At 33.9% G+C, this 26,072-nt stretch overlaps 1 protein-coding gene across 3 annotated transcripts in view; it reads left to right on the top strand.

Moving 5' to 3' along the window:
- The window catches only part of twz (BTB/POZ domain-containing protein twz), a 114,128-nt gene that overhangs the window by 75,238 nt on the left and 12,818 nt on the right, over nucleotides 1–26,072 (top strand). For 2 of the 3 annotated variants that reach the window (XM_085945198.1, XM_085945213.1), the window contains 5 exons: nucleotides 7,484–7,582; nucleotides 8,571–8,744; nucleotides 18,799–19,004; nucleotides 20,421–20,628; nucleotides 22,290–22,396. In XM_085945198.1, the coding sequence (XP_085801324.1) occupies nucleotides 7,484–7,582; nucleotides 8,571–8,744; nucleotides 18,799–19,004; nucleotides 20,421–20,628; nucleotides 22,290–22,395 (793 nt within the window). In that variant the 3' untranslated portion in view covers nucleotide 22,396. Of the gene's footprint in view, nucleotides 1–248; nucleotides 351–7,483; nucleotides 7,583–8,570; nucleotides 8,745–18,798; nucleotides 19,005–20,420; nucleotides 20,629–22,289; nucleotides 22,397–26,072 lie in introns of those variants that run through there. The other variant, XM_085945205.1, reaches the window with a different exon arrangement.

Below are 26,072 nucleotides of genomic sequence, written 5' to 3'. Positions count from 1 at the left end.
CATATTTAAAATTTCTCTTTCCCATTGTTTAGGTAAATTATTTTGTAATTGTTAAACGATGACAAAAATATGAAAACTATACAACATAAATTCAATAATAATTATAAAAACACATTTAATAATATAATTTAATGTCTTTGAAATTAGCGAATAAGTGATTTTTAGAGCCAGTGATTTTCCCGATATGGTAACACTGGAGTCTAGTCGGCCAATAAAATTTTCTTACTAAACGTCGTAAACGTCAGCTGATGTTTTCAATTTTCAAAGATCCCATCATGGGAAATAGATTAGAAATACTATTACATAATATATAGAATGATTAAAACTTATATTATCATTTTGGTGTGTAGGTAACTAACTACTTATATATTTCAATTATCGGATGAATATTATATTAGAAATAAACCAGCGGCGTGTCAATATTTTTTTTTTAACAATAATAACAATAACTGTGTACCTATAAATACATATCATTCTAATTTGATTATGCTTTTCAATCAAAACTTTATTGGTATTAAATAATATCTTTTATCGTATTTTCTACTTACGTTTTTTTGTTTTGTTACGACAAAGAAGTATAATTTATAACGCCGGTACATAAGTATCGATTTTTTTTTTGTACGTGGAGCAACAAAATTACCTGTTGGAATTGTTTTTTATCATTAGAAGAGTGTTTTATTATAATTTTACTCGTTATTCAATAATTGATCGTTCGTTTTTAATCTCTTTCTAGAATTTATTCTTATGTCCAGGTAAATCAAACTGGGGCTCGCGCCCGTCACTGGGCGTGTATGTATTCGCGAGTTGTGTGCGTGTGTGCGCGGGCTGTCGGTGCCAGGGCCCGAGGCCCGCGGGTCCCCCTGCGTCGTGTTGTGTGCGCACAGAATGATATTTAAGCCGGCGGAATTCGCCCGCGGCTCTCTCTTTTTAATGGTACCCCCCTGTCAGTCTCGCAGGTGGGGGTCGGCGGGTGGGGGCGCAGCGCCCCGGGCTGAAGTGGGAGGCTGTCAAACTGCGGTTCCCCGGCAGCGTTATAAACTTCGCTTTTTTCTTGCCAGATCTAGCATTTCTGAACAGGCAATGTACATATTATCTTCCATACACCATTAAATCTATAAATATCAGTACCTACCATGAACAATTCAAAATGTTTCATAAAAATCTAGAATATTTACACTAGAATTGCTTGATAACCAACATTTGTACATTAAAAATCGTGTAAAAACAATATAAGTAATAATATGTAAGATACGACATCTAAGTAAGGACCAATTTTCGAAAATACACTAATCTTTAGAATACATAATATTATCTCTGTGTTCGTAAAAACAGTGATCATAATATGATGTTTTAATGCTAATTTCTAGGCATATTTTTGATGTTGATAGAATCTAACATATTGTGTAAAAGTACTGTATGCACAGGATACACAATTACATACAATATTCAGGAGCAGATACCCAAGTCTCCCAAGTGAGCTTTGACTGAGTTTAATGAAAGAAGTCTTCTTTCTTCTACTTCGGCCATATCCCCTTAGTTGGAGCATATGGACACCACGCGGGGCCTCCAAGAATCCCTGTCGCTCGCCAGTCTTCTTGCTTCGCTTCAGTTCAAACCAGCATCCCATAGCTCCGCCGTACACACTCTATATATAGTATTTAGCGGCCTTCCAGGACGCCGGAATCCGGTCGGCTTGAAGAACAGGCAAGCCAGGTTGAGGTTCTCTACTGGCATCCGCAGCACGTGGCCGAGCCAGGTCCAACGTCGCCTCTTCACTCTCAGCGTGAGTAGAGGCTGCTTGGTGCGTTTTCAAGCGTCGAATAGGTGGCATTTGGTTTTAACCGAGCACAATCGTGAGTCCCAGACATTTCGGGTCGAGTTGAATGTTGCTCCAGCCATTCCCATTCGGATAGCGAGCTCTTTCTGCAAAATGCCATCTCCCGTGATGAAAGAGGTAATTTAATAAAAAAAGTGCCATGGGAGAGAAAGGCACGGAGACTTAATAGAAATAAATGAATTTAATGATATACCTATAAGATACAAAAAACAAAGCTAAAACAATACGGACAAACAAAACTATGTGAAGAGATCTTCACGTCCGCAATTATTAGACGCCGCAAATTTTTTAAATGCAATATAATTGGCCTTTGTGGCAACCAGGCGCGATGGGCCCAACAGCTAGTTGAGAGCATCTATTTCCTCTCTGAGCAAATTCTCGGACATACCCAGAGGATGTGGTTTGTATCCTGTAGTTGTCTGCCACATGAACAAGTCCAAGCTCGTAGTGCTTGGCAGCGAATCCATCATGGCCTGTAAAAAACTGACCGATGTCAGTCAATTTGGTTATCTCCTAGGGGCGGCAGGTTATATGAAAGTATGGTGAAGCCGGCTAGTATTGCGAAAAAGTATGGTGGGGCGGGCTGGTAATCAATTTGTGGCAAAATTTGAACGTTAACATTATATTATATGGGTACGTTATAATGACCAAAGTAAATTCTCTGTGATGCCATGAATTTTTTTCATCGCGACGCTATTTTTCGTAAGTTATCTGCTATTGTTGGCCTGCTTCATTCAGCTGTATGAGAAAGCCGATTCCTTGCCCCTCTTTTAATTTAATACCTCTATGGTTATCTCCAATCGCCATTGTATATTAGGAAAGAACAAATAAACATTGGACAGAAAGAAACCATTAATAATGCAGAAATTAACGCATGGCCCTTATTTTATTACAATACAGATATTAGTTAATTTTCTATCGCTTTCATAATAATAATAATAATAATAATAATAATGTGTATTTATCTGTTTATTATGAGATTTAAAAAAATTATGAGAGGACTTGCAAAAATATATGCGGCATGTCATTTTATTTTTCACACATCGTTTGGAGTGAAGCATGGATGGGAATGTCTCAAGAGTAATTACCCTAGACTGAGGTCGCCACGCACTCAAGTGTGCTTTGTCAGACTTAAAAGAGATTTTGAACTGAATGTACCAATGGGAGAGAGAAGCACGAAGGACAAAATAACATATTATAGGTACCTACGACAAAAGCAATTTTGTTGCATTTAGAAAATTTTCTGCGCATCGTGAAGATCTTTGACCATATTTCGACTTCGATTTTTGGAAACCATTCATTTAGCTAAAATTTTAGACGCCACAATGCCAAAAAGAAGATGGCTCAACAAATTTACCTTTTATGTAGGTATAGTGTGAAATAATTACGACCAGTGTTGCAAACTTAAAAAAATGCCAAATACGGTGAGAAAATAAGCTGTTTACAGAAAAAACACTTGATTATTTTATAAGTTTAAAAAATTCTAGAAACTTGTACCTAAGTAGTACTTTAAAAAATAAGTCATTATTTTTCGAGAACAAAATATATTGAAGACGAATTATTAATGTCATACATCCAAAAATTGATCGGAAAGTGGTCATCACTTAAATATAGTACAATATAACATTTTTATTGATAAAATATGTAACGTAGGTACATGAAGTCAGCATCATAATTTTCAAGGAAATTAGGTTTACTTTATCGAAAAACGCTAGATTTAACGCTGTACGCCAGACGCGTATTTTACAAGCAATTAAAAATACTGGATCTGGCAAGAAAAACGCTAAGTTGGCAACGCTGATTACGATAGCCTGGTTCATTTGAAACGTTGTAGAATCTTTGATAGCCTCGGGAAATGCTTTGTTATTAACTTGGCCATGCCAGCCAGTTCGTATATTTTTGTTTTTGTTTAAAGACGGGCCCCAAAGTGTCACCGAATTGAAGCCTCAGCGAATAAACCACGCTCATCAAACTTCATCAATCACCTTCATTATCTTGAAGTTTTGTCCGAGAATTATTTTTTATATCTTATTATTTTTCTCAGCTGAGCAACACCGACTAACTTCCGCTAGGTATGCAAGGTGTGCAGTTATCATTTTGATTTACCATACATAATTTTGAAAAACCTCAGAAACTTAAATAGATACCAAGAACTCATTTGTCAAAATATACAGGTCGCGACTCACTGATACGAATCTAAATTTGTGTTTGTTCAAGAATAGGAATATATACCTACATCTACATACATTCCTTACTTAAAAAAAAATAAACCCAATGCCAAAAATAACACTAATTAAATTGACATTCATTTTTGGTAAGTATATATTTTTTACATACGATATCCAAATATATATTTAAAAAAAAACATGTTTCATATTGCTAATTATTTATTTCATTATAATATTATCTAATAATGTTTTAATCCTTAGTCACTAAGTGCATCATGTAGCATATATGCATGCAGTGACACCTATTTTACCACGTTTTTATTAGCTCCTATTCTTATTTTTCCAGTACAATTTTTTTCTTGTTTGTCCAAGATTTGTATTGGACGATTAAAGATTTTTAACTAACTTCCCGACTAACTAGACATTTTAAAGTTTTAGAGTATATCAGAACACGACGACAATGCATTCTTTTAATAATTTTAGCCATTTTTAAGCAGAATTGAATTCATTTTCAGTTAATTCTGTTTTGTATGGAAAGTTAAGTTAAGGGGGTCCTAGCAACTAAATTATTAATGTACACGTGCGTTACTATGGAAATCGATATGAAATGTCAAAATTGACATTTTAGTATTCTATATTGATTCAGTATCTCTATCAAGTACAATAAAAAGTTTTTATTAATACATAGAATTGTCAAGTTTATATGATTCAACAGAAAATTTAAAAACGTGGTATATAAAAAGTTATTTTTATCTTGTAATTATTTCAGAAGTAAGTTCTATTAGTCAATGGCTACTTAATTATATTTTTTTAATAATACATTTAAAAAACTAACATATTATACCTATGTTATTGGACTCGAATTATGTTAGTTTCAATTTGACATGTGTGAAATTTGGATTTTACTCGTTTTTGTGATTATTTTCATTATTATAAAACCATACTTAAAGCAATGAAAATATAATATCAAACATACATAATTTTGAAAAACACTTTCTGAGAAAATATTTATTATAACCAATAGAAAAAACCTTTTTTGAAAAAAGTAAGCCACCTCGACAGGGAATCGAACCCTGTATCTCCCGGGCTTACGCCCCATCGCCCCAAATAGTTAATTATAAATTATTAGCAAGTTCAAGTAAGTTACATCATAAAAAATATTGGAGAAATCCACGACGTCGGTTAGTAATTGAAGTAATAGGTATCTACTTTGATTGTGTATGTTCAATAATTAGAATGATACATTCTTAAGTCTTGTGAATTATTCGTTGAATAAAAGAAATAGTTAATTATAAATATAATATCCATACCATAACGGTGGTATGTACCCACTTTCATATTATAAATGACATTTATTTTGTACATTGGATATTTTCACGAAATATATTTTTATGACCCGTAATGCACAATGTATCACAATTATTAAATGAAACGATCGTTTTATTTTAAAATTAATAGATGCTTTGTTTTTTTTTCTGTGATCGTAGAATGTTTATTACATTTGAATGGTCAAGTACATAGCTTATAATCAGTATCTTTAAAAGTATCTTTAAATGTGTAAATCTTGCCAATTTTTTGAATAATAAAATGCCTAATTCTTGTGAAATTTGGGATCACAGAGATTATCAATATAATTTTTTATCGTAAATATTTCACTATAATAATGTCGACATAAATTATACTGATGGTTTTATAAATGCGTTTAAAAATTAATAAATGTAAAAAATCTTAACACCACTGCACATTTATGTACTGAAATATGACTATATTCTAAAACATTAGAGCGAGAGGTTTTAAAGAATACTATTTTATGTAATAAAAATATTTTATGCAGTCATCAAATGTTTAAAATAAATATAAAGGATAATATAAGGCTTCAAAATTATTTAAATAGATTATCTACAACGTTTAAGGAATGTCCAGGATCATGCTTTGAAAATAGAATAAAAGCTCCATTTTGACCTACGCTGAGCATGTTCCCCTTAAAATGCTTGAAGTGAAACAGCGCAATTTTTTTTTTACTATTAATGCCATTTTGTGATGTGTTTATCTCATTTGGCTGGTCGATCTGCCATGCCGGGCCCCCAGTCTAGAGCCCTGTCAGCCCAACCTAACCGGGGGAAAAAAAAAAAAAAAAAAAAAAAAAAAAAAACGATTTTTTTCTCCAATTCTGTACATGTTCAAACACGCGCGTTAACATGATATTACTCCCTACTTCATTTATCGTTTGTCAATTTATGGCTACGGCCGTATGTTGTAGCTTAACCACTGGGAAATGCCAATAGAAATGGCGTATTTCAAAAAAACACTACCTTATATTTAGAGGTCAATAATTATTAAAACAATCATTATTCGTAGGATGTTTTATCACATTTGAATGGTCAAAGACATAGCTTATAATGAGTATCCTTAGAATTATCTTCAAATGTGTTAAGCGTGCCCATTTTTTAAATATAAAATGCCTAATTCTTGTCAAATTTGGGATCACAGAGATTATAAATATAATTTTACAACGTTTTTCTTAGCTCGTATTCTTATTTGTCCGGTACGAATCTTGCAATCGATTTTTAACTAACTTTCCGACTAGCTAGACATTTGTAACTTTTAGAATATAATATCATAACATCCCAATGCATTTTTTTAAATACTTTTAACCATCTTTAAGAAGAATTGAATTCATTTTCAGTCAATTCTGTTTTGTATGAAAAGTTTTTTCGACACCATTATTGGTTGCTTGGGTCTGGGGTCCTAGCAACTAAATTATTAATATATACGTGCGTTACTATGGAAATCAATATGACATGTCAAGTACAAATTTTTTTGATCGTTTAAGCTAGTCAAGTTTATATGGTTCAACAGAAAATATAAAAACGTTCTATATAAAAAGTTCTTTTTGTCTTGTAATTATTTTATTGTAAATATTTCACTATAATAATGTCAACATAAATTTAACTAATGGTTTTATAAATGCGTTTAAAAATTAATAAACCTAAAAAATCTGTAGAATACCTATATTATGATGAAATATAATATCAAGGTTTGGTAAGGAAAGAATAAAACGTGTTATTCTGTCAAAGACTTAAACGGAAGTGATTTATTTCTTTTCATAGACAAGTTTAGTTTCAATCAATAAGTTTATATATTTATATCATAGATGTCGTCAGACATAAGAAATGACATTTTGAGCATAATATTACTAACAAAATCTTAACAACACTGCACATGGATGTACTGAAATATGACTATATTCTAAAACATTTGATCGATAGATTTAAAAAGAATACTATTTATAATAAAAATACTTTGTGCAGTCATCAAATGTTTAAAATTAGGATAATAAGGCTACAAAATTATTTAAATAGATTATCTACAACGTATAAGGAATGTCCAGGCTTATGCTCTGAAAATACCATAACAGCTCCATTTTGACCTACGTGGGGCATGTGGGCATAATCTAATGTATTTTTTTCTGTTGTAGGCGCAAATATGAACTGAAAGCCGAAATGGAGGCCACAGTTTTCGACACCAGAGGAAACATTTCCGCACCCATACATCACTCGTCACGACCCAAACTGAAGTAAGTAAATGAGGATTATCTCCGCCTGGTCCCATAATCTACCAAAGTTGCTCTCCCGACTACCAGTTCAGATCAAATGCTATCTGGAAAAACCAAGTTTTCAAAAAACCTACTTACATATTTAAGTTTTTATGCTAAGAAATATCTTCAGTAATTGATCGATTAGTATGATCATGATCTCAAAATAAGTTAAATCGAGGATTAATGATGGGGAACCTTTTCATATTGGAAGGCTACAATAATAAAACTTCAATTAGATGTACTTACCTATTTCAAAATGTACACTATTTTGAACAAAAAAAAAGAAAAATAATTGGGGTTTAGGACCAATAAATATTCAAATTAGATTTATTACCTAAGTAGGTACGTTTCTGCGATTTTTTTTATTATGACGTAAAAAAAATTCGTATATAGGTACTTAATGAAAAAAATGATTTTTTTTTATTTTATGTTTTTAATTTATAATAAACTAAAAACATAAATAAGTATAGGTATTTTAATGGATTTTTGTTGTCAGTGTGGATTTACCATTGGGGAGTGCGCATAGTGCATGAAGATGCCAAAAGGCGATACCCGGGTCGCAAAAAACGACTTAAATGGAACAGTACAAAACTTAAATCCTTTAGAATCAGTCGATATTATCAATTTAATAATCATGTTAAAAATATAAATAAAATATTTGTTCTGTATTCATTCGATAGACCGAATTTAATGGCCTGAAAGACAGCAGGTTACCCACCTTCAGTTTAAAATGTCATCTTCATCTCTGTCATCACTAACAAGAGTTATTCCGTGACAAAATTAAAGTTATTTATTTTAGTAAGGCAAGTAATAGATGAAGTATATAGGCAAAATATTAACCAAACATAAAAAATAGTTTGTTTCACTGTGACATACATACTCAGCATCTAGTTCAACTGTGAACCATCTTCCAAACTCTTAAATATTAGGTATTTATAGTACTATTTTAATCCCTTTTCTCATTCAGCGATTCACCAACCACATCGAGTTCTTCAAGCCCCACGTCTCCAGGACTGGGCCAACGTAAACCAAATGGAAATTATGGTATTCCACTCGTCGCACCCCTGGAACGATACACCGCCCCTGTGCATATTGACGTTGGTGGAACCATCTACACTTCTTCCTTGGAGACTCTGACGAAGTAAGTAAATATGTATTAAAACCACAACAATATCTTGTTATGTATACTAAAATAAACCATTTTATTTCAAGTTTTATAACGATAATGGATTGTAATGAAACTCGCAAATGCTGAATTTTTAAAATGTAAGTTCTGATTATTTAAACTACTTCAATTAAGCTACTGACCCAAGTATGTTTCTTGCGAATAATTCCCATACTATATTGTTATCTGAGGTGTTTCGAATTCCATTAAACTTTCCTTTAAAGTAAATGTTTAATTCAAGTTATTGCATGTCAATACATTGGCCCAACCTATTAGCTTGGTTTACAAGTTTACATGCAGTGCAGGAGATCCTATTTTAATTACTTCAACATTAGGTACGTTAAGTCCTTGCTTTTTCTAATGAATTGTAAATTATATTTCATTCAAGGCTTAAAGTACACATGATTTAAGAAAGTAACATTATGTTGACCGATAATACATAATTTATTTTTAAAAAGCATATTGATGTGCTGGAGATTAAATGAATACAAGTCAAAGTCCATAAGTGCAAAATAATGGTAAATGAGCAGTTATCACGTCATGGCACCAGCGTTGTCAAGTTGGCGTTTTTTTGCCAGATTTAGCGTTTTTTAATAGGCATCTAGTTTGCAAAATTTGCATCTAGCGTATGGCATTAAATCTATTAGTAAGTACACGCACGTTCTTGATGGTTTTACGCTCATTCCAACATGTCTCAACGTGTGTACCATCTGGCTCGATGGTTTTTTGTTCGACATAGAGCAAATCGCACGATACGAAAAAGATTGAAGGTCCGTAATTCTTGCTCGATGCAGTTTGAGTGAGGACGCACCGGCAAGGCTCGTGTGGCCTCGCTCTCACTCGTGGTCGAAGTTGTGGCGGTGCGACGGTGGCCTCACAGCGTCTTGTGTCGAGTTGCTCGACTGTGCAGACTGTAGACGCAACGACGAGCATGCTTCCAAGTCGACATGCTCGATCGATCAAGAACGTACGCGGGTACTAGGGTTATCTTTTTTGACATCGCAAACATCTTTTATACTTCTCATAATAAGTACTTACCAAATTTGAATAATGTCAAAATGTTGGTCTTTTGGACGTTCCTTATATTTTATAAACAAAAAATGATATCTAAATGGCTTACTTGCTTGTATATTTATATTAAGTTTTAATATTATGAATTTTATTATGTATTTTCGACTTAATTGACTAAATACGAAAATCTTTTCCGATCTTTGTTCTTTGAAATGTTAGTTTTTAAAACGTGTTTTGAATTTTGAGAAAATCTATAATTTTTATTGCCATCTATATGTATCTATAGTCTATGCCATCTAGCTTATTTTCTTACCCAATCTGGCATATTTTTGTGAATGACAGTTGGGAACACTGCATGGCACATATTATGTACTTATTTTTGCGTGAAGCAGTGTTAAATATGTAACTGCAAGCTAAGATTATGAACTCAGTTTAGGCTAACTACTATCATAAACATCTGGAGAGATTGTGCATTTACAAAACTGAAAATGATAGATATTTTCATTTCGTAACTGTTCTATAATAATATTATGTTCTACCGAGGACGGACAGCTACAAAATCACCATTATTAATAATTCTTATAAAATGAAATTTAATGGTGAGCTGTCAGTAGCAGAGAGGTAAATAAATGATCGCTGATAATAATAATTATAAACTGACAAGGTTTAATAATTGGTCCAATCCACCCCTTTCAAACATCCAAACTTATACACAGGTAATATAGATATTATTATTCAACATGCAATATTATTGAAAACTCAAACTTTTACCCGAACAGACAGATTGTATGTATTAATAATTAATTAACGTAATATTCAAACATTTAATATTCTTCCGGATTATAAATGGGATTTTTTATGAATAAAAAAAGATTTATTTTATACAACCATCGTGCCTAGGGTTGGCAACTGTTACAAAACAGTTTTAGGCAGGGCTTTTTTTAAAAAAAAAAAGGTGCCGGAACTCACTTCATGTCAAGCTTTTTACTAAATAAAATTATATTCAAATGTCACTTAAATGAAATTTAAAGGAGCTATGCCACGAAGCGAACAAAAAAAGGTTGATTTTTACGATAATTTTTTATTTTAGTCAAAACGAAGCTACAGAAACAATAAAATACATACATTATATTTGAAATATATTGTACAAATAAGACTAAATAAGACTAAATTTAAAATATAATTGTAAATACATATGTAATGTATTTATTTATGAACTTGAATAAAAGTTCAGAGTGATTTCCAAAGTTTTTTCCAATTCTCGTCTGATACATCATCTCGATTCCTTTTCTTAGTGTTAGAGTCTAAGGCCGAATGTCTTCCTTTAAGTAACCACCTATCAACATATTTTGAAGGATCGAAAAGTGTCAAGGGTGGTCCCACAAGTTTGATGAACAAGATTGCCGAAACTGTTTTAGTGTTTAACGAAGCTCTTGTTGGGGTAATAATAAGATTCATTTGCGAAAACCCCCGTTCACATTCACTTGAAGAAATGGGAATAGAATTCAGAGCATATACCAAACGCAAGAGTTTTTCAGAATATGTCTTTTTGAGAATGTATTCGCGAAATCCACGAATCATTTCTCGTTCATCTAGTTGTAGCCTGATCGAAATGTTTCTAATTTCCATCTCTCCAAATGTCAACCGATTATCAATGTGTTCAGGCCAATATTTGGGTCTAGGACGATTTGGCACCGCGAACTGGCCTCCGGCGATTGGCCTCCGGTAATTGGCCGCCGGTACAATCGGACGCCGACCCAATTGGACGCTGACCCAATTCGACGCCGACCCAATTGGCCTCCGGGAGGATTGGACGCCGCACAGTTGAATTAAATGCGCAAAGGAATAGACGTACGTTACGACTTGTTGGAGTAAATAAGCAAGTCAGTTTAATATGTTTCTATCTTCTCAGTAGTTGTACCTTATACATTTCGCGCTTGACACATTTTTAATATAGATTGAGAATAATTATTATGCCTTATGATGTTTATTAAAAGAAAATAATTCTTCCTTCGTTAAAACTTAAAGATGTGCATAATCAATTAATTTATTGTCTATACATGGGTACTTATTTATATTTACAACAAATATTAAAAATAATGTTAGATGTTAGAATGAAAATAACATTATATTTCAGCGTTTTATCGACTTAATATTATAATAAAGCTTAAACATGTATATTATTATGCATAAATGCGTATTTTAAGATAGTATGAAATTACAAACAAAATATTAAGTAAGTTATCTGCTAAGTATAAATGTTTCAGTAGTGTGATTGATAAGCTACTTAGGTACTGGGTGCCGGACGAAATCCCAGCAGCGAAATAACAGCAGCGCCGTCGCATGCAACCGAAACTAAATATTTTTTAAATATTCTTCTGTCATCCCATATAAATCAAGAGATTGGAGTAATGATTCAAATATTCCTTTTGCCGTTACGTCTTTAAGTTCAATCAAATCCAAAAACAAATTAATTGGTGAATTCATTCCAACACTTTCGACACAGCATCGAACATACACAATGAGGGTGGTTTTTTGGCTTATGGTGGTAGACTCATCAATTATCAAAGAAATTATATTTTTCGATTGAACAATTTCTTTGAAAACATTTTTTCTCATTTCATCACATATATGATTTACAATGTTTAACATGCGTTAGTGGAATGGAGAATATGACCCATTTCGATCCCATTTAGTTCTTGGAGATTAATTTCACTTTCAAACATATTGAATGATTGATTTTCCTTAGCTACTTTATATGCAGTTTGAAAAATGTTTGCTGTTATTACTTTTTTGCGAGATAACGATTTTAAAAAAGTATTTTCAATCTGCTTTTTTTTGGCTTCAGAAATGATTTTTAACGCTGTTTTGTGTGCAATAGATCCTCTGTGATCGAATTTTTTTTTTCGAAGTGACCCCAATTGTAGCTTCCTCTCTTTCCCAGAATACGTGATTTCATTATTGGCCCATTTTTTGGATATTTTCATTCCCATTGTCGTTTCAGTTCCAAGAGTTCCAACGTTTCTGCAAATTGTGCAGCCAAGTTTCATTTTGTGTACGTTCAACCATTCGTTTTTTGAGCAAAAATCGTTTTTTTTATCTAATGACCAGCAGTCTGGCCAATCGTTTTGAGTTCGACCTTGATCCCTGAGATCAGCTCGAGATGATTCAGGAACATCTACATGTACCGATATTTCCATAATATCTTCTGTCATCGTTTCTGTTACTGTTTTGAGCTTTTTATTTGCGGAATCGGCGCCGCTGCCGGTGGTTGAGAAGTAACAGGAAATTTTTTTCATATTTAAACTTGGGGTTGCACTAAATAATATATAAAATAGTTGCACAACACGTAATCGTAACACAAACTGACTAAACAAACGTAAATAACAATATACGCAGATGCCGCCATGCGATAAACGTCAAACTGTCAAAATCATAATACGCAAAGACATACGTATGAAGCTAGTTACACACGCAGGTTTGCTATTTAAACTATACGGTTACTTCACTAACACTAACACGCCAACATTCAAAATGGCTTCCACCTGTACCTTATTTTATCATTTTAACGAATTATTATTGTAATTACTTAAGCGCAAATATTTTTTCATTTAATTGATTTTGAAATAAAACCGTGAAAAAAGGTGCCGGAACGCCGTTCCACCGCGTTAAATGGGAAAAAAAACCCTGGTTTTAGGACATAGGTATTACTCAAAATAATAATTGAGTAGGTCCCCAATAAGTATGTAGTTTTCAGGAGAATATTCTCTAAATTGAGAATTTTCTGTTTCAGAATATCTAGGAGGTTTTGTATACTTTTATAAAACGCTGATTTCCGTAAAAATAGATAAAATCATATTTACTTATGTGTGTGAAATGTGAATGACAGTAGCTAGGGGTGGAGGTAGGCTATTAGGAATCGACATTTTTAAATAGTGCACGCTGAACTTTGTCAGTCACATTAATTTGTTTTATTTGAACTAAGAAGACAATTTGCAAATAGTGCTGGTTAATTTTTAAAATTCAATTAAACCCTACCTAATCCAAACCATAATAGTTTAGGTATTCAATGGGTGATCCGACAAAAATAGTGCACACATTTTCAGTAATATTTGATGTTTTCTTTGAATTAAGAATAGGTACATAATATTACAGATGGTGTTGGTTAGTTTTTTAAAATTCATTAAGCATTGCGTAAACCAAACCATACTCGATAAAACACATTGTATTCTATATATAAAAATAAATGTTTGTTTGTTTGTCCCGTATGCGTTCCTATACCATTCATCCGATTGCGATGAAACTTTGGTGAGTTGTTGTGTGCACACCTGCGAAGGTTTCTGAATTAGAAAAACTTCTTATTCTTCTTCTTATTCAATCTTTTTTATTCGTATGGTTCCTATACCATTCATCCGATTGCGATGAAACTTTCGTCAGTTGTTGTGCGCTCACCCGCGAAGTTTCCTGAATTAGTAGATACAACCATCTTCTTCTTCTATTATATCTTTTATTCGTGTGCATTCCTATACCATTCATCCGATTGCAATGAAACTTTTGTGAGTTGTTGTGCGCACGCCTGCGGAGGTTTCTGAATTAGTACAATCAACTTCTTCTTCTATTCGTATGCGTTCCTATACCAAATTTGGAAAATCCATGCTTCTCACATGGACAGCTGTATGTGGCCTGCTTACGCATTGGAAAACCTTCTGATTTATTCGTGTATGAACCAGACGAAAAAACAAAAAATGTTGTGTATCCAAAAGCACTTCAAGAAACAGAATTAAAACACAAACGCTTTCTTTCTTTGAGTGGCATTGCAACGCATCCCGGGTACTCGCTAGTACTTATATAAAAGTATGTATGTTTCAATGATATAATTTTGGTATTTTATAAATAAATGAATATTTTTTTACTATTATCTACTATGGCATCGATTAGGCGGGTTTTGATTGTATTTTAAAAGCTAACAAACACTATAATATTGTAGTCTTAGTTCAATGAAAACAAATACGTTTTACTGACGAAGTTTAGTGTGCACTATTTATGTCGGATCCTAACAGCCTATCTCCACCCCTCGCCACTGGTGAATGATAAGACAATAATAATTATTGAAGAAATTAATAAAATTCTATACGCTATTCATATCGTTTCACTTGGGGTGACGCGTCATCTGTATCATTTTAATAGTTACAAAATAATATAATAATATTTATTTGATACAATCAGAAATCATAACTAAACGTCAAATGCAGTGTTGCCAAGTCAAAATTTAAAATTTCAGTTTATTTTGACAAAAAAAAATTAGTAGATTTCTTAAAAATCAGTAAATTTCGAAAAATGCGATATAATAATATTAGCTATGATTTTAAAATATAGAGGGAACTCACATTGTGCAGATAACGAATTTCATGTACTTTATAATATCATAATATTATGCTCGTATAATAATTATGGAAAATAACAATAATAAAACTACCTATTCAGTAGATATGAGCCCTTTGTAAACCTTAAATGCCTCTTGTTATAATTGTTCAACTTCGTTAAATTATATTTCCTGATATGTCATTCATAATAACAACATAACTCATAGTAGATTAGTATACCTATTGTTATATGCATGGCCCCCACAAAGGGCGGCTGACAGGGCTCTAGCCTGGGGGCCCGGAATGATGGGGGGCCGGCGTGGCGAGTCCACAAAATAAGTGAGATACACACACACCAGAAATTTGTTCCAAGGCGTAAAACCCACTTAACGGAGCGAGTGGGGCTCTCGCACAAAATTTCACAAGTGGCGTGTAAATCATCGAAAATACATCGCAATCAAATACGCCAGCGCACACTGGATTTGACGACGCATTGTGCCCGCCTGCCCCATGATTCATCGTTTTTTGGCTTCTCAGCGATACGAATTAACGAAAATACAACGTAGTCCATTAATTGAACACGGCGAACAAAATTACGCTTCTGGCAGCGTCGTCGATAGACGGGCGAGAAGCCATTATTTAACAACAGTGAACTCTTTGTTTAGTTATGCGTGTCCGATATTTCGCAGGTATAATGATGTCATCGTGAATATTAATTACAAGCCCCGAGAAATTTAATAATATTTTTATTGCTTTGTTATGAGAGACGCTGATAATAATAATTATGTTGTGCTCCTTGAGCCCCTTATTACATAGGTGAAGGGTAATGCGCGGGTGGGAGGGGGCCTACTTCGTAGAGAGCGCACCGAGCGCCGCGTTGGTGGGCTTTATGCCTAATAGTAAAAAAAGGTGCTATTTTCTTTTAACAATCGTTTTATTTTGAAATATGTGGTTGTGTTGTGAGATATAATTTTTAACTGTGTCATTTATTTTGATAACTCCATAATTCAAGTGGATATACTAGTATTAAAAATACATTAAATACCCTTCATTTTACCGTGAACACCATTTGAAAAACGCTACTGTAGAGCGTCACACTGCCTTTAACCTTGGCGATAGGTAGGGGGGCCCGCCAAAGATCATAGCCTTGGGGCCCGCTTCAGGATGTTGGGGCCATGGTTATATGCTATGTAAAACAATACCTAATAAAGTAATAAATAACATTATTTTATTATAAACAATGATGATGTCAGTGGGTAAAATGGTACTCTTGATTAGAGTTTAAAATGTTTAAATGCTTTCTTCGTCCATTTGGAAGCGTCATACAGAAAAAAGGGTCCGTTAATAATTTTTCAAGTTTATTATTTAAGTAATCATCAGTTAACTTACAAATATGGAAAAACACAAAATATCAGTACATTTCTTGAATTTCGAAATAAAAATCAAAAATACAGTAGGTATAGGTATTGGCACAAAATATCAGTAGATCTATAGAAATTTGAGTAGATATGGCAATGCTGTCAAATGTGAACATGACACACCGAATGTTGCCTAAATAAAATAATCAGCAAATATATTTATAGGTACAATAAGTTTACCTTTCTTCAAATAAAAGTCCATCAGTCCAAATGCTGTTTAGATGTTTTATAATTACGAAAAAGAAAATTCTCTAACTTTCTCGAAATTTCGGGGAATGTTACCGACTCACATTATTACCTTTTAATAATGAGTCGGTATAAGTACTAACCGCCCAGATTCTATCCAAATTTAACAATAAAGAACTTGCGCATCTATTCTATGCACATGACTGCTATCGGCGGTTATTAAGGGTAATTTATTATGTTTATGTATTGAGGCGGTTAATTATTGTTACAATAAGTTAATTGCCTGAACTGTCAAAAAGTGCTATGTTTTAACAGCACCTCTGTGTTAACTTTTAGAGCAAGACAGATAGTTTTAACAATTTATTTGGCTAACTGATTGTAACACATTGAGATTGCATTTTAATGCGGTCCAGCACAAATTACATTACCAGATTCTCAAGCCAACCTTCTGGGCCGACCGTCGCCCCCCGATCGTGATAAGTCACTTTTGAGTCGTGAAAGAATTGAAACAATTCCTTTTTTGGACACGATCGTGTCGAAGATTATTGAGAATGTACGAAAATATCAGAATTAACCGTGAATCTCCGAGAGTGGTCGCGCGAGCGCATCCTGTTGTGCGTTTGACATAACAACACAAATTTAACATTTACATAATGAAGGGTGCCTGGCTCATTATTTTAACATACAATACAAACATAATGGTTGTTGATCGGGCCAACCTTCTACCAACACCAAGTACACTCCAAAACCTCGAAACAGTCGACGAGTTTGTATATCTTGGATCGACCATCAGTGGAAAGGGCGGATGCGAAGCGGAAATAAGAAGGCGCACACAGATTGCCAAAAATGCGATGACACGCCTTACCACTATATGGAAGGATCGGGGAATTTCGATTGCCACAAAAATGATGCTTGTGCAAACATTAGTGTTCTCGATATTTCTATATGGAGTCGAGTCGTGGACCATGAAGGCAAGAGAACGGAAGGCAATTGATGCCTTTGAGATGTGGTGTTGGCGCCGAATGCTTCGCATTTCTTGGACCGAGCATAGGACGAACCAGTCAATCATCCAGAGACTGAAGATAAAGGAACGGCTCTCGACGATATGTCTGAGAAAAATTCTGCAATTTTTTAGACATATTGTCAGGCGCGGACCGGACAACCTGGAGAGACTGGTAGTTTTGGGTAGCCTCCAGGGAAGGCAAAGCAGAGGAAGAGCGTCTGCGCTATGGAGCGACCAAGTGAAAGAGCTGACTGGGGGCACCATCCATTCTGCCCTGAGAGAAGCGGAAGATCGAGAAGGATGGAAAGTCTTGGTCGCTCAAAGGATGGCGAAATTTAAATGTGGTCACGATCCACAGCCATGAGTGCACGACCAAGAAGAGCGTAGGTACCCTAGTAAATACAATCAGCAACTCGTTACTTACTTATAATAAAATTGTTAACCCAAGCGACTGAGCCTATATTAATATGAACAAATCAAATCAAGCGCCAACACTGCTAGTCTCCTGGTTCAATAGGCCTTCGCAGCCATAGACTAAATAATTTTGTTTACGCGCCAGATATAAAATAGTAAACAATATTAATATTTTACGCCAAATATCCTATGATTTTGAAGAATTAAATATTATGAAAAATATCAAACGAGATGGCAGCACAGGTTGAAGCCATAGACCAAATATAATACTGTTGGGTTCGTATCATTCAACCTGAATTGAACAAATCAAATGGAACGGTTTGATTTGTTTGATTTGGGACCGTTTGGCAGAATGTCCATGGAAACGCTTTTCTGACGACAAATTAGTGCTGCCAGTACTTAAAATTAAATCAATAACGTATTCATCTCTAAAACAGCAACACATTTATTGAAACGTCAACTTGTTATGAAATTCTAACCTATCGTTGTCTACATTACTGTACTGCCTATTTATAAAATTGAGCCCGCTCTCCCTTGTTCATTTCTTGTTTCGCCGATGGATGATAAATCCAACAAATGTCAGACCAAATGTATGAATAATACTAATAACTAAAAATATTTTTTTCTCTTTCCAGGTGTCCTGAATCAAAATTAGCCAAGCTCTTTAATGGCACCATGCCCATTGTCTTGGACACGCTGAAACAACACTACTTCGTTGACCGAGATGGAGAAATGTTCCGACACATATTAAATTTTATGAGAAATTCTAAACTTCTTTTACCGTCAAACTTTACGCACGTAGACCTTCTACTGGAGGAAGCGAAATTTTTTGAAATTAGCTGTGAGTTACATAAATGATGTTATAAAATTTTGGTTATTATGTTTTACACATTTAGTCACAAAATCTTTTCCTCCTCCTCCCTTATGTAAATTATGTCACATTTATGACCTGCCCCCCCCACATAAGATATTTTTTATTATTCAAATCCCTATAACCATTCAAGACCTTCTCCTCATCGGGGGTGATGTCATTTATATTTGTACAAATATTATAGTGTCATATTAATCTTTCCCCTTACTATGTAAATTTAATCACATTTCTGTCGGCCCCTTACATATGATTATTCATCCCTTAGATTGCTAATTGACAATATTATTTTATTGGTTTTGTGATGTCACATTTTTTACGAATCCTGCAAATCCTACAAATGCTGTGATTGCTGCAGTTACTAAGACGAATTCTTACTTTCGATTTATAATTCATCGTCAAAAATAGTTGTCTTACTTAATATTATTGTGTCAACCCAAATATTAAATATATCTGATAACTAGTTCCATTCATTCAAATTTGCATTCTCCAATAATGTTTTTTCCAGGACTTTCTTTTGTTTCATTTCGGTTTTTGTTCCGGTTTAAATAAAAAAAATATATATCAGCTCGGTTATGGTATTCGTGTATTCGTTCCGATAAAATATGGTTTTTCCGGTTTTCGGTTCAGCTCCGAGTGATTAATTTTTAGATGTTTTTATATGTATTAGAAATATATTTTCTATCATAATTTAGAACATTTTATGGTACTTGTATGATCCCCCGGCGCCCGGCGCCGCACTCCAAAACTAATAGCTATGCTGCATCGCAAGGCCGTAGCCATAAATTTTTAAAATATCGTAAATTAAATTATGAGAATTATGTCGAGATGCATCACACGATCATGAATGATTTCATTGAATTTGACACACATATGACCTATCTACGACAACTGAAGTGGGAAGTAAGATCATGTTAACGCGCATGTTAAAAATAACAGTTTTTCCGATTTTTTGTTTTCGGTTCAGTTCCGGTTCGAAGCCCTGGTTTTTTCTCCGCACTCTAAAAATGCTTTCTTTGTGTAAATTAAGATTAAGCTATTTTAAAATCCTAAAACTAATTCATTTCCATGGTTTTTAAATCTGATCTAATTGAATAAAAATAATTGGAAATGTTCATATTTTATGCAATATGGCAGAACTAGAAAATGCAACGCATTGTTGCATGCTGAGCAAATTTTTTACCAATTAAGCTACCGATTCAACATTAGATTTTAGAGTCTAATTACATTTTCGAACCCTATTTCAAAAAGCAAGCAGCAAGAGCATCGCTATGTCTAAGAACATAATGAGTGTCTCGCATATTAGAGACTTGATTAAATCCTCACTTGCGATTTCACTTTTGTCATAAACATTTTAACCAAGTTTATTAATAAGTTTATATTTTTCAGCAATGATTCAAGAACTTGAACAATTAAAGAGACGACAAAAAAATCGAAACAGCATTCCTCACGCGTTAAGAACCATGACGGCTGTAGAAGAAGCCATAAAAGCGCATGACCAATCGCGCTCCCGGCCGACCTTGGGAGACAATCTGATGCTGTACGGCGATGAACCTTTGCTGAATCATATTTTTTCAGATAAAATTAAAAGAGAAGGGTAAGTCTTCTTCTACGAATTATAATGGAATTTTTTGTGTAGGTAGATTAGTGGTGCTCCCGGAACCTTGACGTTTGTTTCTGCTTAAATAAATAAATGAAAAAAAACTCTAGAATTACCTCAAAAGCCGGGAGGTATTAGAATGATGGTACGAATTTCTATGAAGTAATAAAACCTTAGAAAGATGTATGTCACCATGATTACAAGAGATGGCAGTATATTGTTTGCAATACATTAATTAATTTACTAACTGGGCTAGTGTTGTGAGTGTAAAGTATGGCGTGTATACACGCACATTTTCTATGGCTGGCCTTGCATGCACGGATTTGTAGAGCAAGTAAACGCGCTTGTCGCATACATCCTGTTAAAGTACATTAAATCAGTTGCCACCACAATACACCTAGTTCTAAAAAACAATAAACGGATCTCGTCACTCATTGCACCACGTGATACACTCCATCGAGATCGGTTATGGTACGGGGTAGATTGGATAGGGGGGTTCTATTCATCATCATCAGGGGCGCAACAACCCGGTGTAGGTCCTGGCCTCCTCCAACAGCTCCCTCCACCTGTCCCTATCCAGTGTGGCTGCTTTCCAATTCAGTACCCCCAGAATACGGCAGTCACTGGCAGCTCCATCCAACCAGCGAATCTTTGGCCTGCCTCATTGGATTGCTGGACATCACTCTCTTTGCCGGTTCATTGTCATTCATACGGTGCACATGACCTAGCCATCGCAGTCTCCCAATCTTAGTTGATTGAACTGGGCTGCAATCTTCGTACAGCCTGTAGAGCTCAGCATTATATCTTCTCCTCCAATTGGTGCCGTCCTTGATCGGTCCATATTTACGGTGGAGAATTTTTCTTTCAAATATGTTCAGGGCTCGTTCATTTCGCCGAGTTAATGTCCAGGTTTCCGATGTGTAGGTGAGCACTGGCTTTATAAGTGTCTTGTAAAGAGTGCTTTTAGTTCGGTGAGATAATATGCGGGACTTGAAATGTCTTAGGCCAAAGTAGCATTTATTCGCAGACATGATTCTCTTGTTGATTTCTTCTGTAATATCATTATGTCGAGTTACAAGAGATCCAAGGTGTATGAAACTGTCGACCGTATCAAACTTGTATGCACCAATATCTAACTTTGGTGCAGGGGGGTTCTATTATATTAATAATAGAACCCCCCTGGTAGCTGATTGTTAATACTATAACTATTAACAATCAGCTACCTAATCCAATTTGAAAAAAACTATTGATATTATCAATATAGGGGGGTTCTATTATATTGATAATATCAATAGGAAATTGGATTGTTAATAGTTATAGTATTAATTTATTTGAAGACTTTTATTTGTTGGTTGTTGATTGGTCTCTAGAGTACCTGTCTCTGAAGTTATGGATCGCAGGTTCGATTCCATGACTGGTCAAGCAATCAGCAAAGGACAATATAATATATCACATTGGTAATAAGATAGCTATGCAGCATGGAAGGCATGAGTGTAGCTCATTAAGTCTTGTTCCAAATTTTCGACAGTGCTTGGAAGTTGTGAGTTGTTGTAACTTTCCATCCAAAGAGGGGTCTATGCTGAGGTCCATATGCTCCACTATGGAGTGAAAACGATAATGTATTACTTTTGCTATTACTTGTATAATTTATTTTCTAGGCCTTTGGATATCCAGAAATTGGACAGCACGACTTTTGAAGTAGATCAGGCCAGATCGTCTTACTCAAATTTCCATCGAAACACACAAGCTGAAACTTCATCATGAGGTATTGAAAAATATTACTTTTGGTGATATAAATCTTGGTTTTTATTTACTATATATAAGTGGCTCTTCTCAATTGTTGCCTCATTACAGATCGTCTACTTTGCCAATACTCTTCAACTTTCGTGGTCCTTTGTTTCTCTCAGAGTAGAGTAAAGAGTGTTCCCAGCAACTTTATTGCTCCAGCCCACTGATATTCTTCCCCTGCTTTGCCTTTCGTAAAGGCTACCCAAAACCACCAGTCTCTTCAGATCGTCCGGTTCAATGTATGTCTGAAAAATTGCAAAATGTGGTGTGTTGATAGCTGTTTCTTTATTTCGACTCTCTGTATGACTAATTAGTAGGAATAATTAGGAATTCTAAGCATTCAGCACTAGTACTAGATGTCATACGCATCAATTGTATTGCGGTGTATTGTCGTCAAGATCTACGTCTAATATGAAAAACACTAATGTTTTTACAATCACCATTTTCATGGAAATGGAGAATTCTTGATTCTTCCATATAAAAAACCATTTCATTGTATCGACACCTCCTACGTAGAGTATTGTAACTTCAAAATCGCAACTTTACAGGAGAGCGGTTTAAAAATACAAAAGCTTGGTGTAAGTCGACCTTTTGAATGTTTTGCACCAAATTTGGGATGTCAATTGTAAATTATAAATAGATTTGTTTTGCATTAAAGGATATCTAATATTTTCTGTGGTTAATCAGTAAATGCAGTTACAACATTATAGTGCGGAAAAGAATTTGTTCGAAATATTGTATAAAGCACATACAATAGTTTACGGCGGAACCTCTTACATGCATTTAGTTGTATGTGATACTTATTATAATTTACGTTTTTTTACTTATTTAAGTTATGGTTTTGGTGAAATATATTGTATATGTTAGATACAATCCTTCACCTGGGATTTTTTGCATATTTAAAATCATAATTCGGTAATAACAATAATTAAAAGTTATGATATGGGTCGTCAGATAGGTAGGTTGGAAAAAATACTCTATATAAAATTGCTTTTATTGTCATTTAATAAAACATTAAATAAATTTAAGATTTTCATGACATGATAAAAATTAAACATACAGAAAAAAATAGAGAAGAAATAATTTCAATCAAAAATCCAATTCAAGGAAGTATGTAAATATTGAAATAAAATTAAAAGCAAAAAAGAAAAATTACTATCACTTCAAACCAACGTTTTTGGTTAAATAATATATCAAATATCAAAGGAAAATCAGACAAGAGAATAACAATGGGTGATTAAGTGGAAGGGTGCACTTCAGGTTAAAATATAAGTGAAAATGAAAAAGAAATCATTCTGCAACTATATTTTTAGTTTGGAATTAATTTTCAATTATATGATGCGAAAAAAGAAGCATGCACAATTTAAAACATACAACCGAAAAGAGATTTTTTACACTGACATATTAATTATTAAGCTGATTTTATTTTCATCCTACAAAAACACAATTTGCTATAGGTGTTCGTATTTACAAATAATAAAATCAATCTTCCTCAGAAACTGCTGGTGGAATTGCAGTGGTAGGTATTAACAGGTATAAAATTACTGAAAAACTCAAGATAACGCTCAGGAATGATTCCATTGTTGCACATATGCAGTAAATCATCTGTCTTAGCTTTTGGAATTGACAATATTTGTGAATAAAGAACCTTTACCGAAAATGAAGTTTCTCGTTGCGTGTGCTATGTGTTACTTTTCACGACCATGGTCAAGTTGACAGTGCTGGACAAGTCGCAACTTGTAATTAATCTTAAACGGATCATTGTGATTTATATTAATTTGTATTAGTCCATATATGATAATTTAATAGAGCTCTAAAATCAAACATGTCTACGTGATTGATCTCTACCACATCCTCAGGTTTTCCTTCATGTTTTGTCCATCCAACTAAACAGTACCATTCTGGAGGTGCAAAAATTTGTTTGTTTTTTGAACATCTTTCAATCAGGGCTTGAACGCAGTCCTCTTCATTTTGCGTATGTCCCCTTTCCAAAAATGTGTGCTTTACATTAACATTGTATTTATGGACCAAATACAGTCATGTTAAAGTCATAAACAATACGATTTCTGTTCTGGCCTATATTGTTAGAGCAAAACCTGAATTCTTTTGCTGATAGACCACAATAATTAAGCAACTTGAGTCCTCATTTGCTCCTCGTTTGCCTTCAGCTTCCTGCTATATGTATCATGTAGCTACCTTTAAAAACTGTGAAATTGCAAACTGATAATTTACGTTTATAATAAAATATACATTCATGGCATTCAAAATTCTTTGGAAGTCAAAATTCGCAGATACAATTTTGCCGTGTAATGATTGAACATCATGTTTATCAAATAATCTTAACTGACGAGCAAGGTTCTTGCCATAAACTGGGAGTTGCTCCGTGGATGCTACTCGTACTTGTAAGTTTTTGAAAATGTGACATTGGTCACACTGGTCCTTTTTAGGGACATAGTGACACAACACAATTTAAAATTTTCATTGATTATAAATAATAATTGATACTGCCTTTCTGTTTGAGCTTTATGTGTGTATATTATGGGTTCATACCATTTATTATATAGTTTAAATAAATGGGTAAAATCCAGGTCGCCATCTAAGTAAAGTTTGCTTGATCGCTGTCGAACATAATCTGATTCGACCGGTTGGATGGACTTAACATGGTCGGAAACACTGGTATTCATATCATCAGTTAATACAACATTGTAATTTTTTTGTCAACTTCGTTGATCAGGTGTTAAAACGGCAGTTTCATTATCCACCTTGTCCAAAGCTGTGAATACGAATTGGTCACAAATAGAGAATGTAGCTAGAAACTTTTTTTGCAGACCTTAACCAGCTCCATGTTATTTTCATTTTGATATTTCATCAGATGATATTTAATGGTAAAACTTCGCCACGACTGAGTTTCAGTAAAAACTCTGCGTTGCTTTTCATTTATCGCTAATTTAGCAACATATTACCACTTTTATTTCGATCAACCGAAACCTTAACCATTATAATTGAGGTTTTTTTTAAAAAAAAATGATTATAAAGCATTATAAATCTCATAGTTTATGATAACAGAACCTCTTGAGGTGATTTTGTACAAAAATAGCTCTATATTTTATAATATATCCAATTACTTTTACTGTTAATCTTTTCGAGAGAATGTAGTCTGTTTGTATCGCTGGCACTAGTCTCATCATCGTCACAAATAATGTCTAAAAGTTCCTTTATCATATTTTAATCAGCACCTGGAGGCAGTGATGACTCTGTAAAAGCAAAACAACTAAATAAACATGAATTTATAAAAGTTATCACGCGTATAATGTTGCAACTAAAATTGTATGTCGCCGTATAATATGATAAGAACTACATACAATTTATTTTACTAAAATAAGCACGACGTAAATTATTATAAATGATAGATACAATATTTTTTTTCAGTTTTTTCCGACGTAAAATATGGTAAATATTACATACAATAATAGTTACACGCAAAGAAACGACGTAGACAATGGTAAGTATAACTTAGGATACTTTTTGTTGTCGTACGAGAAAAAGATTAAAAATATTAACTTACCTTGAATCCTAAAGTCACACTTTCCCTGGGTAGAATTTATTTCGTCCATTGTTGTTCTACTATTATTATCCGTTTCTATAATATTATA

The sequence above is a fragment of the Rhyacophila brunnea genome, unplaced genomic scaffold (assembly GCF_057557595.1).
Source record: "Rhyacophila brunnea isolate RB1 unplaced genomic scaffold, BYU_Rbru_1.0 scaffold_1, whole genome shotgun sequence".
In the NCBI taxonomy this organism is placed as follows: domain Eukaryota; kingdom Metazoa; phylum Arthropoda; class Insecta; order Trichoptera; family Rhyacophilidae; genus Rhyacophila; species Rhyacophila brunnea.
The sequence above is the reverse complement of the archived record's forward strand: the minus strand, read 5'-3'. Positions and strand labels throughout refer to the sequence as shown.